At 40.3% G+C, this 16317-nt stretch overlaps 1 protein-coding gene across 4 annotated transcripts in view; it reads left to right on the top strand.

Annotated features, from left to right (window-relative positions):
• SYNE3 (spectrin repeat containing nuclear envelope family member 3) overlaps positions 1–16317 on the top strand; it is a 111420-nt gene that overhangs the window by 38625 nt on the left and 56478 nt on the right. For all 4 annotated transcript variants that reach the window (XR_006101585.1, XM_042446730.1, XM_042446729.1 and 1 more), the window contains exons 2-4: positions 346–393; positions 6895–7052; positions 14800–14972. Coding sequence is in view for 3 of the 4 variants with exons in the window: in XM_042446730.1 (XP_042302664.1) it covers positions 6909–7052; positions 14800–14972 (317 nt within the window). In the remaining variant the exon portion in view is untranslated. The remainder of the gene's footprint in view (positions 1–345; positions 394–6894; positions 7053–14799; positions 14973–16317) is intronic.

Below are 16317 nucleotides of genomic sequence, written 5' to 3'. Positions count from 1 at the left end.
ATAGTTTCCACAAGGAATGCTTGTAACATTCTGGTACTGTGGAAATCATTGTCTCTGATGTGCATAAATTTCTTTTTCCTAAGATGTCTTTCTCTCCTCAAGTTTTTATATTTGCATAAGAATTGAGTTTTTGGATTTTAGTCAAGGCAAATGGGATTATCTGTTGGTTTTTTACATTTTTTCCTGTCTTCCTCTGCAAAATTTGGGGTGACATGGCACACAGTTGAACTTGGGGTTCACATTAAAATTGTAGAACATGTTCCAAAATTGAAAGGTAATTTTAAAGCTGATGTTTCTGTAGTTAAAGAAGCTAATATTTTAATGTCTTGTGTTTTCCTTCCATAGGGACTCAATCAGGAAGTGGAACCTGAAGTGTGGAATTGTGCCCTCAATGTATGTATAAAATTTCATTCTGATATTTTCAGTGTTTAACAGAGTTCTGTGATATTTACAAACAAGCCAATTTGCATATGAAAAGAATGCTAATCAATCAAATGAACACCTCATTTTGTTCTACTTGTCACCATCAAATTGGTTTTATAACTGTCAAGAAAAGTAATTTAGAAGATGTGGTTCTTTGTGGAATGAAGAAATTTGTAGGAATGTGCTTTCAATGTAGAGCCCTTTTTTGGTGTTGGCACTCTACATTTTACTCTTGAGAAAGGAAGGTTACTTTGTCTGCTTCATTAATGTCTTTCAGACAGACTGTTAAGACATTTCTATGAACCTTTTACTGTGTTTTAATTTTGATATCTCTCTCATTCTTTGGGTTGACCCAGTATAAGGGACAGGAGAACATAGAGACATGCCAATAATTAATTAATAATTAATTAATTTGGGGAAATAATGATAATTATATTTTAGTAGTTGTGAGCTCCCAGGGAAAACTACCATTTTAGGACTGCAAGATAGAATGCAAAGGATTTCATATGTAAATATAAGAATGAATCCACCACGAGCTCACAAAACTTTGGCAGGATAGCTTGAGATTAAGTGAGATGGGGAAGCTATGGCAAGGACAAATATTTACCCAAATTTCAAACCACTTTAAATGGGAAAGTATGGTACCAGACTAGCTAAAATATTTTTAACCCCTACAAACAGGTATGCTTCCCATGTGAAGTACATACAGCAAATGGTGGGCAATTCAAATCGCTTTGTGTCTAACTACTGAGCAGATCTTAGGAAGGTCACCTCTTTGCTTGCATAATATGACAAAATCAGTATAAAATACTTACCCAAATACACAGATCTTTCATGACGTCTTCAGGATTGTTTTGCAAATATTGACAATGAAAGTGTCAGAATGCCTAGGCATAGACCAGCTGTAGTAATGTCAATATCATTAAACGTTTGTTCCCAGCATTTGCAGAGGGGGCATGAATCCAAGGTAGGGGTGTGTGAAGAATCCAGTTCAAGTCTGTGGTCCAACAGGTTTGTCTTGGTCTTGTTACTTAGCCAGTTTCAGTAGTACTAAGACAGATTGCTCAGGGTGAATATTTCAATTAAGTCAGTATTTAGTTGAAATATGTTAGCCTTTGGGTTGGGTATGTTTCTTTGTAGCTTTTGGGCTGTGCCAATTCTGTTTGAGATGCTAATGGTGTTGTTACAAATGTGAAGATACCACATTAACATGGGAATCCTAAAGAGGGAGCCAAGGGATTGCGACTTAACTCTTTGAAGTTTTTTCCTACAACAAAGATAAAACATCTGATAAATTGGGACTATTTGGCATGTTTTACCTAAACGGCATCTAAAGGCTTACCAAATGCAATAACACAGAGACTTCTTGAGAAATTGAGTGTTTGCTACCAAAAAAGGGACCAGGTAGCCTCACAGGACAAAGACAAACTGGATCTGAAGGGAGGTTTCTTTTTGTGTTGTTGTGTGCCTTCAAGTCGTTTCTGACTTATGACAACTCTATCATGGTTTTTGACTTGGTTTTTTTCCTTTCAAAATTTCAGAAGTTTGCCATTGCCTTTTCCTGAGGGTGAGAGCATGTGACTTGCCCATGGACACAGAGTTTAAATTTTAGTTCCTCGGGTTTACGCCTCTATATCTGCCAGACCCCTCTTGCCAAAAAAAGAGGAATGGCCTCTGCCTACATGCATATCCCTACATACCAGGTTAACTGAGAACAACTATAACAACATCTTAACAAAATGTAGACCTATGGCTCCAATACCATTATTTTTTTTCTTTTTCTCCTGTTTGATTTTTAAACCGTTGCCTGATGAAGAAGGCAGTGGAGCTTTGAAAACTTGCCTCATGTATTTTATACAGTTTGGTTGGCCCAAGAAAGATATCATTGTTTTGTGGATTTTGGTTGTTATTGTAAATAACAATAATATACAATAATACATTAATACACTAAGCAATGATAAATGGGAAGAGTGTGATTGGCAACTCATGCTGCATTGTGGGCAAGGGGAAGGGCAGATAACTTTGACTGTTACTGTCGCTGTATTTCTCAGAAAGGAAAAGGCAGCTGTGTGTAAAACATATCTAAAGTGTGGGTCTGATGGAATGCTATATTCACACAGCTAAAAATAGGTCGTGCTGAGCCAGGAAAATTAAAAGAAAGAACATGTGTAGAAGAAGCTGGGCTTAGCTGACAGCCTGTGGATTTTTCTTTAAAAAAAAAAAAGAATTGCGTGTAGAGCTACTGGGAAAGGAAACAAGCAAAAATAATTTGTTTAAACTTCTGTGTGTCCAACACAAGGTTGGTGTCAGAGTAGGGAAGCCAGTTCTGGATTTTCACATGCCCTGAAATTTTAGGGTCAAAACCTGAGACCAAGGGACAGCTCCTGCTGATGCCATTATTCATTAAGCATAAAGCATTATGAATTAAGTACCAGCCATAGTTGTCCATTGCTTTTCATTCAAACATACATATTTTCCTGTTTGAAAATTAAGAGAAAAATCTTAGCTAAAGTGGCTGTTCCCAGATCAAGGTAAAATGAAGGGATTATTCCTTTTCACTTATTTCAGGAACCAGGATAAAGTACATTTTATCTAGCCCACTTGCTTTTAGCCAGAAGGTAGATGTAGAGCAGAGCCCAAGGTGGAAACAGAGTAGAACAGAAGGTGAGCCCTGGCAGGAAGGAAGGGAGAAACTAACTAACTAATATAGACCATCCTGGAGAGTCTTTGCAAGTTTCAGCAACAAATCAATTAAGCCTTTGCAAATTGTAGCAAGCTTCTGTTTGTACTAACTGAGCTGGATATTTCAAAATAGCCCTTTCCTCTTTCCCAGAGCTAAGCCCATCAAAAATGAATTCAAACCCTTGTCTCTTGCCTGGAGATGACCCATGGAAACTGGAGACTCAAAGCCCAGACCTGAGTTTTGACAACAATACATCAGAGCTATCCTTCACTCCAACAGTCATAGCAAGTGCCATTGGCCCACTGTTATGCCTCCTTCCTGGGCCTTTCTTACATGTTTTTCCACCTGCCTTGAAAAACAGTTGAGTCTAGCTACCGTTTCTATTGACCATAATAATAGAACTAGAGTTGGGAGTCCCACAAAGGTAGCCTAGCCCAAGAACCTACCCCCCAAAAGAAGGTAGTCATTGTTGAACAGCTCTTACCATCAGGAAGTTCCTACTAATGTTTAGGTGAAATCTCTGTTCTTGTAATATTGTAATCCATTGGTTTTGGCCGTGCCCTTTGAAGCAGGAGAAAACAAGTTTGGTCCTTCTTCCTTGTAATAATAATAATAATAATAATAATAATAATAATAATAATAATAAATATTCCGCTTTTTCACAAAGGAATCAAAGTGGATTCCAACAGTATAATTAAAACATCAAACAATTAAAAATTACAATTAAAAAAACCCTAAACCCCAATCCTCCCCCTGACATCTTTTCAAAGTGAAAACGGCTATGATCGCTATGATGAGTTCCTCAGTGTAGGAGCATTCACCAAAAAGGCCCTCCATTGCTTCCCCATCAACTGTGCTTGTGATGCTGGTAGGACTAAGAAAAGGACCTCTCCAGATGATGTTAGGGCCGAGGCAGGCTCATACATATGGGCTGCCAGGTAGCCTGGACATGAGACATACAGAGGTTTATAGCTGATAACCAGCACTCCAAATTATGTCAGTTATGAAGATAATTTTCCAAGCTCTGAGAAAATGACCTCCAACCCCTATCAGTAGGGGGGAAAAGAACACAGTTGTGTGCATGTGTCATGAAGAGCTGACTAACAAAGATTGCACAATGCAATTGTTTTAGTCCTTGACAGGAAACTGTTGTACATGCGCTAGTAACCTTACGACTTGTCTTCTGCAGTGCGCTTTACATGAGGCTACCCTTGTGCCTAGTCCGGAAACTTCAGTTAGTTCAAAATATGGCAGCCAGGTTGGTCACTAGAAAAACCAGAAGTGACCACATAACACCTATCTTAAAATTGCACCACTGGCTGCATATTAGTTTCTGGGCACAGTACAAGGTGTTGATAATGACCTTTAAAGCCCTACATGGCTTGGATCCAACCTATCTACGGGATCACCTCCTGTATAATCCACCCCGTGCACCCAGGTCCTCTGGCAAGAATCTATTGCAACCTATAAAGACCAGGTTGTCTGCAACTACCCAGAGGACCTTTTCTTCAGTGACTCCCAGATTATGGAACAACCTGCCAGAGAAGATCTGTCATATTACCATCTTGGAGATCTTTAAAAAGGCTGTGAAGACAGATCTCTTTCGGCAGGCCTTTCCTGAACAGAAAACCCAGCCACCAATTGAATCTGCCATTTCACTGAGTACTCTGTAGTCTCACTCACCCATCTTTGATTATTTTAATGTATTGTTTTAATGGTTAAGGTGTTTAATTGAAGTTTTAGAGGAGGGAGGGAATAATAGGGATATTGTATGCTTTCTTTTAAATGTAAGCCACCTTGATTGTCTTTCTGACAGAAAGGCAGGGTAAAAATAAAGCTTTTATTATTTATTATTAAACTTGTCCAGCAGACTGGATGGTGTTGCTATCTGACACCTTTTGAAGAAACTGATCTTCTTCCATGATATATTGCTTAAAATGATGTGATTTTAAAAACAGATAACCTACATCAGGAGATTAGGAACTGGATAACCAGGAGCTTTTTAGACTAGAACTCTCATTACTCCCTGGTAGCAAGGCCAGGGCATAATAAGAGTTGCAGTCTAACACATCTGGAGGGCCCTAGGTTGGGTAGGAATTATAAGTGTAGTTCTGAGTTGTCCTGGCAAACATTATGCAATCAGGGATTTCCATCTTCCTTGCTGTCTTTCATGGAGGATTCTTCCAGGTACATTACATTCTCTGCATGCAGGTGGTTTTTTCCCCCTTCACTATGCAGAAACACACCCTGTCCCTAGATGAACCCCACCTGCTTTTAGAGAAGTTTCACCTTGTGTGTGGCTATTGACTATGAAGCTTTGGGTGCCTGGGGACATTTTTGCTGTGATGACTGGAAGAGAAAGTTTGAGGCGTGGCAACAAAGCAGAGTAATGGCCAATTCACACACACACTTGTGAATCCATGCCAGCAGCCCACAAAGTGCTACAAGACCCAGACTTCTTTAAAAAAACAGTTGAAAGGTTGCAATTAGTACCCACTCACATAAAGTAAGTGGAGCAGACCAAATATATATCCACATTCCACATTCACAGCAATTTGATGATACTTCAGTGGGTCTATCCTATGAACTTCTGAGATTTGCGCTTAAGTGAAGCACTTTCTCTGCTTGAGAGATCTAGTGCATGCCCATAGTTCAACACTAGAACTCTGACTAGGTTGCCAGAGTGAAAACTGTACCTTTAATGGCTCTATTGAAGAGGGAGTATCAGGATGAAATATATGCCTTTTCATATACCAAACATAATCATTTTATGCCAATCTTATTTATATAATGAATTTTATGTTCTTAAAGTAACAAAGTGACTTTCAATCAGTAAAGGGTTCTAGTGTCACTCCCCCCCCCCCCATTGTTTTCTGAAAAATTACTCTATTTGTTAGGAAAGTTTTTTCCCCTCCAAACATTGCCTGAAAATTTACATTTCTACCACTGTTTGGGGTCAGTCTGTGGTTGTACTCTGAACTTTCACATTTTTTGACATGATATATGCAAGCTATATCAAAGAATCATAGAGTTGGAAGAGAAGGGACATCCAGCCCCATTCTGCCATGCAGGAAGACACAATCAAAGCATCCCTGACAGATGGCCATCCAGCCTCTCTTTTAAAAACTCAAAGAAGAAAACTTCACCACTCTCTGAGGAAGCGTGTTTCACAGTTGAACAGCTCAGGAAGTTCTTCCTAATGTTGGGATGGAATCTCTTTTCCTGTAGTTTCAATTGATTGTTCTGTCCCCTTCTCTCTGGAGCAGCAGAAAACAAGTTTGCTCCATCCTCAATATGACAACCCTTCAGATATTTAAACATGGTTATCATATCACCTCTTAACCTTCTCTTCCCCAGGCTAAACATATCCAGCCCCTAAGTTATGGAAGTTCTTTGACATTGTTTTGCTTTGCTTCATCCTGTAGGTCCTTTGTTAAATGCCCTTAGGTTTTACCCTCGACATATCCAAGGGTCATATCAAAATCCATAATTTTGGCACTCAAATCTGCCCTCGACTTATACATGAGGTTGACTTATAGTCGAATATATACGGTACTCATCATAGGGCATATTTTCTGTATTGTATGGTTTGTTTTTTCTGTTTGAGTAGGGAAAGCTGCAAAAGTTTCATTTTAGATGATACAGAGACGAACAAGTATGAGCTGCCTTTTACTTCTCAGCACATTCTTCATTCTTCAAATGTCTAAACCAGCTCACAACTGGAGAGATGCCTCAGGGAAGTCACTTCATTTTGAACTCCTCTTAGTACTGTTGTTTTCCTCCCCCAGTTTCTTCTAATGCAATGACCCAGCCACCTCAGGATGAATTTGACAGCAGTGTGGAGAAAGCATTAGATTGGATGAAGACTATCCAAGAGAGATTAAAGGTCAATGACAATACCAAGGGGCCTCGGTCTGCCTTGGAGGCCAGGCTGAGGGACACAGAGGTAAGAAAAAGGAGATGATTCTGATCAGAGGTGTTTCCAGATGTCATTTTTATGCAATACAGGTATGCCCCAGGTTACAAAGCCTCTGACAATGCTGCTTTTGACAAAGTCTTTTTATGCATGTCCAACCTCCATTCTTCCTTATCCTCTGTCTAGCTGGAGGTTTTTTTAGCAGCACCTGTATTGGTGTGATAGTGAAGGATGGGCAGAGAAACACAGACTTTTGGTGTCAGGTTGCAGTATTAAGTCATTAGTAAATAATGCAATAAACTTTAAGCTTTAGGTAGTCCTACTGTCGTGGTATGTGCCTGCCAACAACAGTCAAGGCAAAGAGCAGCTGCCTACAAAATTCATTCGTGAGCATGTGTGAACAGCAAAACAGTGAGAAAAGGGGAGAGCAGATAAGCCTGCCTCTTCAGCTACCTCCAACATGTTTTTTAAAAAATAGATCTATAGGTTTGACCATCAAAATGTAAACCATAAGAAAAGTGGAGGTTTGGGAAACAAAATATCTTCTCTTAATGAACTTTGGAAGAAGCTTTCAAGTAGTCACTAGAATGTTTTTGTTTACTTATATAAACCTGGTTGTATCATTTCACATATGCATATTCTTAGTTTTGAATGAAATGTTTGCTGAAACAATATTGCCAAAATCCGACCATATCTCTCCGCCTCTACTGCCAAGATCCTGGTCCATGCCCTAGTGGTCTCACAACTCGATTACTGCAACATCCTCCTGGCTGGGCTTCCTCGCTCTCACCTCCGTCCTTTAATTTCTGTCCAGCATTCAGCTGCACGCATTATCACATCCACCCACCGCTCTGACCACATCTCTCCTGTGTTGGCATCCCTTCACTGGCTCCCCCTCCCTTTCCGCATTCAGTATAAGCTCCTGCTGTTGATGTTTAAAGCCCTCCATGGGCTGGCCCCTCCTTACTTATCAGACCTTATTTCCCCTCACCTTCCCACTAGGGCCCTCCATTCTGGTAGTCAAGGTCTGCTGTCCCAGTCCAAAATTTCCTCTGCCCCATCTCGGATTCGCCCCTTTTCACTCTCTGCCCCTCACTCCTGGAACCTTCTTCCCCAGTGAACAAGAGCCATCACTTCTTTAACCAGCTTCAAAATGGAACTGAAGACCATCCTGTTCAGAGAAGCGTTCCCAGGCATTGCATAATTGTCACTTGCTATTTGATGTTCTTTTGTTGTCTGTTTTATTGAATCATTTCCTGTATTGATATGTATTTTATATGTATTATCTTACTAGACAGGCCCCTTTCCCACCACCACTCCCTTCTCCTTTTGTGTCGTGTCTTTTTAGATTGTAAGCCTGAGGGCAGGGAACCGTCCAATTAAATAGGTTGTATGTACAGCGCTGTGTAAATTTACAGCGCTTTATAAATAAAGGTTAATAATAATAATAACAATAACAATAACAATAATAATAATAATAAATGAAACATACTTAACTGCTCCTCTTTGCTGTGGTACAAGGGCCTATACCTAATCTTTCCATGTAATTTCTGCTTCTAGTACCACATTTTCTGTTAAAGGAGTAAAGCCCAGAACACATCCACTTCACTAACTATGGTACACTTGTCTTATAAATCTGCCATGATGTTTGTTTGTTTGTTTGTTTTAATTTATATGAATCCTTTCTTAGAATCTGAGGCCCAAAGTAGCAAACAATACAAGTTAAAACAAAATACAATTGAAACACAATAATGTCAAAACATTAATTTAAATAAATGTAAAAGGTTATTAGAATGATCCAAATACAACACCATTTGTTTAAAAGACCTTCTGTACCAGTTTACACTCAAAAACCTGGAATAAAGAGAAAAAAATCTGCAGATCATGGCAGAAAGATTGCTGAGAACTAACCTAACTTTTTGTGACAGGGAATTCCACAGGCTGTGAGTAGCCACCAAGAAGGCTCTCTCCCATGTCCTCACCAAACATGCCTATGATAGTGGTGGTACCAAGAGAAAGCCTCCCCAGGATATCTTAAAACTGGGGCAGGGACGTATTGGGAAGTGCAGTCTTTTAGATAGATTGGACCTAGTTTGTCTGAATGTTAATATCTGCTTTGAGGACCTTTTCCAAAAGCTCCTATTGTTCGTAGCACATGGTTATTCTTTGTGATACATGGTTACTTGGCATAGGGTCAGTGGTGTCACAAAAATTCTGGAATAATTTTTTCTCTTGCTCCTTCTCTGGGGAGAGCATTGTTCTACGGGTCTGAGGGCTTTCTCATTGTGGGCCAAACAAAACAAAAAACATGTTTTAAAAGGCATTGTTGTAGTTGTTGTGTGCTTTCAAGTCATTTCTGACTTAGGGCAACCCTAAGATAAACTTAAAATAAGGTTTTCTTGGCAAGAAGAGGTTTGCCATTGCCTTCCCTGAGGCAGAGAGCATGTGACTTGCACAAGGTCACCCAGTGGATTTTCATGGTCAAGCTGGGAATCGAACCCTGGTCTCCAGAGTCATAGTCCAACACTCAAATCACTACACAACACTCACATTTTTAAGTGGTATAGGGGCCCTAATACCAGTGAGGGAGAAAAGAGGTACTTAACCTTCCCCTCCCTCCAAGTGTGATTGCATTCCAGAACAAGAGGCACAAGCTTGCTTTCTGGTTTGGAAAAAAAGCTTCCTATTGGCACACATGGGAGCTTCCTTCAAATGCAGATAGAAGATGTGTGCTTCCACTTCTAATCAATATCAGGACAACAGCAGTGGACAAAGGGTTAAAAAAATCTGCTTCCACACCAAAGTCCCAGTTTAAACTAGAGGCCTCAGACATGTTTTGTTTGTTTCTCTGTTTAAGTCATCCATGCATGTGTGGTGTTTCATCACATTTAAACAGAATGGTGTGCATGTTGCTTTTTGTTTCTGTGGATTGTTTCTTACTGCAATGATTTTGGATTTTTGTGTTATGGTTGTTTAATGTACTTGTTAAGGATTTTAATTACTATAAAGCTACATTGGGTATTAGCTGAATCAAAAGCTGGAGTATAGAGGTCTGAATTATGATAATGCTAGACAAAAGCATTTTAAAAGCCAGAAAATTAAGGCACATTCTGCTAATATAAGTTTATTTAGCACAGTGAAAGCTGGGCCTTGCTCCCCTCTTTGTGAGCTGCACTACTGTTTAAAATCACCTGCTAGTTTATAATAACAATGATTCAGTCAAGCAGAAATGTTGTTCCTTGGTTGCCTCCATGGGGTGGCCCCAATCAGGAAGAACTGAAATTAGTTCTTTTGTGTTCAATGTTACAATTTGTTGGAGTCAGAAAATAACCCACAGTGCAAGAACTGTATGCTTTTTTAATTTCTTTTTATCTAAGTTTATTTTGCTTTTATTCCAACTTGTGTTTTAATTCCCCGGAGTGTTTGGGTAGAACATACTTGATTCTTCATGTGTGCACATACAGTATACACACAGAGAGACATACTCCTTTGGACATGGGTCATTTTAATATCCTGTAATATTTTCAATGCATTCTAAATGTGGTGCTGGAAAAGAGTCCTGAGGATACCATGGGCAGCCAAAAAGAGGAACAAATGGGTCCTAGAACAGATAAAGCCTGAACTCTCCCTGAAGGCCAAGATGAATAAACTGAGGCTGCCGTACTTTGGCCACTTCATGAGAAGGCATGATTCATCAGAAAAGACAATAATGCAAGGGAAGGTAGAGGGCAGTAGAAAAAGAAACACCTCATGCCAGATGGAGAAACACAATTAGGGAGCTCACGGGCCTGAATTTACAAGACCTGAGCAGAGCAGTTGAGGACAGGGGGTCTTGGAGATGTCTCATTGACAGGGTCATCATGAGTCGTGGTCAACTCGAGGGCAGTTAACAACAACACTTTCAAATCCCTATTGGGGCAGGTGATACTCCATAATTCAGCAAATCAAACTTTATTCTAGTGCAAGAAGGATATATGGCTATTTTAAAGGCCATTTCAGCAGGTGGGGGGGACAGATTGTGAAAAATTCAAATGCTTTTTCACATTGCTACTTGCCATTAATGTAGCTTGCCTCTAGGATAGTTATCATAAATTGTACTTTATCTGATTCAGCAAAAGAACCTAGGAAAAGAACCTAGAACATAGAGATCCCTGCTGGACCATTCTAGGGTGACACCCAATATTACTATGTCTTGTGGCAGTTTAACTTACATGCTATGTGAAGAAATGTTTCTTTTATCTATCCCAAATTTCCTACCATTTGAATTATATTAAAAATCGTATTATTAGAGAGGGTGGGGGAGAGTATTTCTGCAATCATCTTTGCCTTGTCCCTCTTTGGTCAGTTTTGCTTCAAGCTAAACACTTTGCACATTGTAAAACTGGAAGAATTCTGTCATGTAGGAATGGAGAAAAGGGGAACATGTAAAAACAGGATGACAAGACATCCTCCTTTTCCAGCACATGTCCTACATGTCAGCCTTCTGTTCAGGAGGAATTCCAAAATGTTCTACATTTTGAGCGTGACAAAGAAGCATGCATGAATTTATATTTATATGAGTGATTTTAGCTTTCATTTGGTAATGTCCTACATTTTTCTTGAACGTTCCACATTTTGCAGTGCTTTCTTCTCCTTTGCGGTTATAACACCTGGTCTTGTTGTTGTTCTCAACTCATGGTGACCCTATGGATGAAACATCTCCAAGACCCCCTGTCCTCCACTGCTCTGTTTAATTCCTGCAACCTCATACCTGTGACCTCCTTAATAGAGTCCATCCAGCTAGCATGTGGCCTTCCTCTCTTCATACTTTCCCAGCATTATTGTCTTTTCCAATGAGTCCTTCCTTCTCAAGATGTGTCCAAAGTATGACAGTCTGTTTGGTCATCTTGGCTTTCAGGGAGGTTTCTGGCTTGATCTGCTCTAGGACCCATCTGTTTGTCCTTTTGGCTGTCCATGGGGTCCTCAGTACTGTTCTTCAGCACCACATCTCAAATGAATTGATTTTCTTCCTATCATTTTTCTTAACTGTCCAGCTGTCACATCCATACATGGTGATAGGGAATACGATGGTTTCTACAGTGCTCCTATGCCATATGCAGGTGCACTATATGCGGCATTCAGCTTACGCTGAAGCTGCACAACAAAACAATGAATGGTGCACACTCCTGCGGCAACCATGTGCTGCTGCACCGTGAGCATGATCCCCATTATACTGAATAGGGCTCGAGCAAATACGTTTTTCGCCTTATGTAGTGGGGGTCTGGAATGGATCCCCCTATAAGGTAAGGAACCATTGTATTTTTGTGCTGAGTTGTATGTCTTTGCATTTTAGAATCTTTTCTAGTTCTTTCATATCCATCCTCCCCATTCTTAATCTTATGATTTCCTGACTGCGGTCCCCATTTCTGTCAATATTTGATCCCAGGTATGGAAATTCTTTTACTATTTCTGTTTCTTCATTGTCTCGGTTTGAACTTGTGAAGGTCCTCGGTGGTCATTATTTTTGTTTTTTTCATGTTCATCATTAGGCCTGCCTTTGCACTTTCTTCTTTGAACTTCCGTAGTAGGTGTTCCAGGTCTTTAAAGTTTTCTGCTAATACTATGGTGTCATCTGCATATCTTAGATTGTTGATAATACTTCCTTCAATTTTCACTCCTCCTTCTCCTTCTGTGTCCAAGCCTGCTTTTCTTATAATATGTTCTGCATACAAGTTGAACAGATAGGGTGAAATGATGCAGCCTTGTCTGACTCCTTTGCCAATTGAGAACCATTCTGTTTCTCCGTGTTCTGTTCTGATAGTAGCCCCTTGTCCTGAGTACAGATTCCTGATCAGGCTGTCAACCTGATCACTCTGTGTAAAAACAAACCATATATCTAATGCCATCCCCCCAAAAACTGTGGTTTCAGTCAGAATACTGAGTGAACAGTGAGGCTGTTTAAAGATACCTTCACCACATTCCGTCTAAAAATGCCATTTCCCTTCCCTGGTTGAGCTTGTGATGATAGGAGGAAAAGGGGAGGGGGAGAGGGAGAGAGTTCTGCAAGTTTGTACCAAAAGCAAGGCGTGAAAGACATTTATTGAGTAACACTTTGGCATTGTAAAGACAGTCCTTTTCACCTAGTCCCTGAGCAATTTTGAAACTGTTTTTGAAATGCCTCCATATAAAAAAGAGGGTGGGGAAAGAATGAAGAGATTCCGTTTAAACATTAGGAAGAACTACCTGATGGTGAGAGCTGTTCAACATTGGAATAAGCTGCCTCCAAGTGTGGTGGAGTCTCCTTCTTTGGAGGTTTTTAAACAGAGGCTGAATGACCATCGGGGTGCTTTGATGGTGTCTTCCTGCATGGCAGGGGATTGGACTGGATGACCCTTGTGGGCTCTTCCAACTTTACGGATGGCCATGAAGTAAAGGGGGAATAAAAAGATAAGAAGTTAACCAAAGAGACCTTTAGTGTCAGATTGGGGGCTTATCTAGTCCAGCATTGTGTTCTTAGACTGAACAACCAAAAGCTCCTCATATGTATGCATTCCTGTTCCTCCACAACTGGTGTTCACAGGTATACTATTTCCGGTGTCCTGGAAGAAAAAGATGCATTTGGACTAGGAGACACTGATAGCCCCATGCTCCATGAATTTGCCCATTTTTTCCCTAAAGCTGTCCAAGTTGGTGGCCATCTCCACATCTATAAGATGTAGTCATCTTAGCTCCCCAGCCAGGTGGTTAATCAAACCCAAGGCTATGTAGTTACAACTGCTCTTAAACTATTCATATCTTATGTGAAGTTGAAGGCTTTCATATTCATATCATCCTTCATTCTGTGCTTCTGGATGAGAGTTCACCTCACAGGTTCTACTGCACTGCAAGCAGTAGCCTGTGTGGGTTCTGCCCCTGATCATTTCACCTTTTGTACACCTGGATTGGCAGACTGACATATGGAAATCTGGTTTAGAAATAAGATAGCAATCACTAGATAGAGGCAATTACAATGAGCTCTCCACAATTTATAGGCCTGGAGCTGTGATGCTTGGTTGTGTTATAGCTCCACAATACTTGTATTGCCTCCTCGTTGCTGTTTTAAATTTATAGCCTGAAAAGCAGGTTATCAGTATCTAAAATATATATAATTGAATACAGAAAACAATATTTAGATACAGAAGTAATGAACAATAACAAATAGGACATCACAATTTAAATAAAAGGAACAGATATAACCTTTAAAACAGCACCTCACAATTAATCATTTCCAGACTAGAATAAATCTTGAAAAATTTCCTATGTACTTTCTGGGAGAAGGCATTTTAAAGATATTGTACTATCTTCCACTGGTGGAAGTCTGCAGAACCTGATGATGCCCATTATTCTTATCCAGCTGTTTATACTGGCATTGCAGAATGCAGCTTTCCAAACTTCCATTCTTCAGTGAGAGCTATTACTCCTTCTGATTTTCTGTAATTTGCTCAGTACAATCCTAAAATGAATGTATAACCAGGTTTTCTTGGCAAGATTTCTTCAGAGGGGCAAATTGTTTAGAGGATCTTGCCATTGCCTACCTCTGAGGCTGAGAGAGTGTAACTTCCCAGTGAGTTTCCATGGGGATCCAAACCCTGGTCTTCAGCAGTCTTGGTTCAATATTCAAACCACTTACACCATAATGGCTCTTTATCAGTAACAGTATTTTTTTTTTTAAAAAAAAGGGGGGTCTGTTTTTATACTCGTAAGCTTCTATTTAGAAAATGTTTCATGGATTAATTTTACTGTGCATTTTTTCTTACAGAAAATCTGTGCATTGGAACCGGAAGGCCGACTGAAAATGGATTTGGTTCTAATGAAGGCCGATGCTCTCCTACAGTGCACCAGTGAGGAAAAAAAGCATGAGATATTATCCAAACTGAAGGATATTAAAGCCATGTGGGAAGAAACAGCCATATACATCACACATTGTCACAGGTACAATGGCCAAGTGCTGACTCCTAGAGGTCTACCAGCCAGCTGAATTCTTAGCCACCTGGTCAACCCAAGACTAGAAGGCTTGATACATATTTCTCTGCCATTTTTTTCCAGAATATTCAAGGTGAGGTCCCACTGCTAAGTAGAGTGAAGCAGCCACCTCAAGAATCTGGGGCTGGCACATGTGAAAAGGAGCAGTAGCAATAACCTCTGTACCTCAGAGACAATGAACAGCATGATAGTCTTGTATTGTATAGTACAGAGAGGCCTGAATGTTTGTGCAAACCAGCCCTTAGGTCTGTGGTCTATGTTAGCAATATACTTTTCATTATCCCATTTCATTCTGGTCCCACTGCCACAATAATAAAACTGTGTGTATATGCCTAAAGCTTGAATATTAAATTCCATAGTGTGCCAGAGGAAGTGGATTGCAATCCACAAAATCTCATGTTAAAATGAATCTGTTAATCTTAAAGGGGCCATAATACTCTTCCCCCACTTTTTAAATATCAAAGCAGACTATTACAGTCAGCCCTCGCTTTACGGGGGACATTCTGGATCCCCGCGTAAAGCAAAAAGCGTGTAGCTGAAAACCCCATTGGATAGAATGGGGCTTGGGCAATAGATGGCCATATGAGGGACGGATGTCTACATCTGTTTTTCATCCTCAAGGGTACTTGATGCAGTGTAACATAGGCCTAAAACAGATGAGCCTTAAGCACCACCTTTTGGGCAATCCAGGGCATACAGATGACACATGTCCCTGGATCAGGGCAAAGCCATGTGCAGCCAGCCAAGGCAACCCAAACCCAGCTCCAAAAAAACTGCCAAAAACAAACAAACAAACCCTGCTCCTTGCCAGCGGTCTGTTGCCTTGCCGACACACACCACCACTGTGGCTGCCCTCAGGACCACAGCATCTGGTCATCATGGTCCCACGCCGAATGGGGAGTGGCCAGAGGTTGCTCCAAGCGCTGCCAGTCTGTTTGATCCCATAGACGATGGGTTTTTCCATGGAATTGACAAAAGAGTTTGAAGATGATGGATGGCTTTAACTCCAGAGAGACGAAACATTGATTGTATCTGAGACAACCCCTGGATAGTCAGATAAGAAGGGTGTATAGGAATTCAGCCTATTTTTCATATCAAATATGAAAAAATAAAACCACATATTGAGCAAAAGGAGTATAGGGTACCTTAACACCAGAGATCCTTCAAAGTTCAATCATGTAGGAAGATCAACCATAGCAGCATCACTGGCATGGAAGGAGCAGGTGGTCATCAGTTGGGGGCCTCAAAAATGTTTTGGAAGAGGGTCTCCATTTAATCTAGTTCTCTAGCTTTA

This window comes from Sceloporus undulatus, chromosome 1 (assembly GCF_019175285.1).
Source record: "Sceloporus undulatus isolate JIND9_A2432 ecotype Alabama chromosome 1, SceUnd_v1.1, whole genome shotgun sequence".
Classification (NCBI taxonomy): Eukaryota; Metazoa; Chordata; class Lepidosauria; order Squamata; family Phrynosomatidae; genus Sceloporus; species Sceloporus undulatus.
Note: the sequence above shows the minus strand (reverse complement) of the source record. Positions and strands in the feature narration are given on the sequence as shown.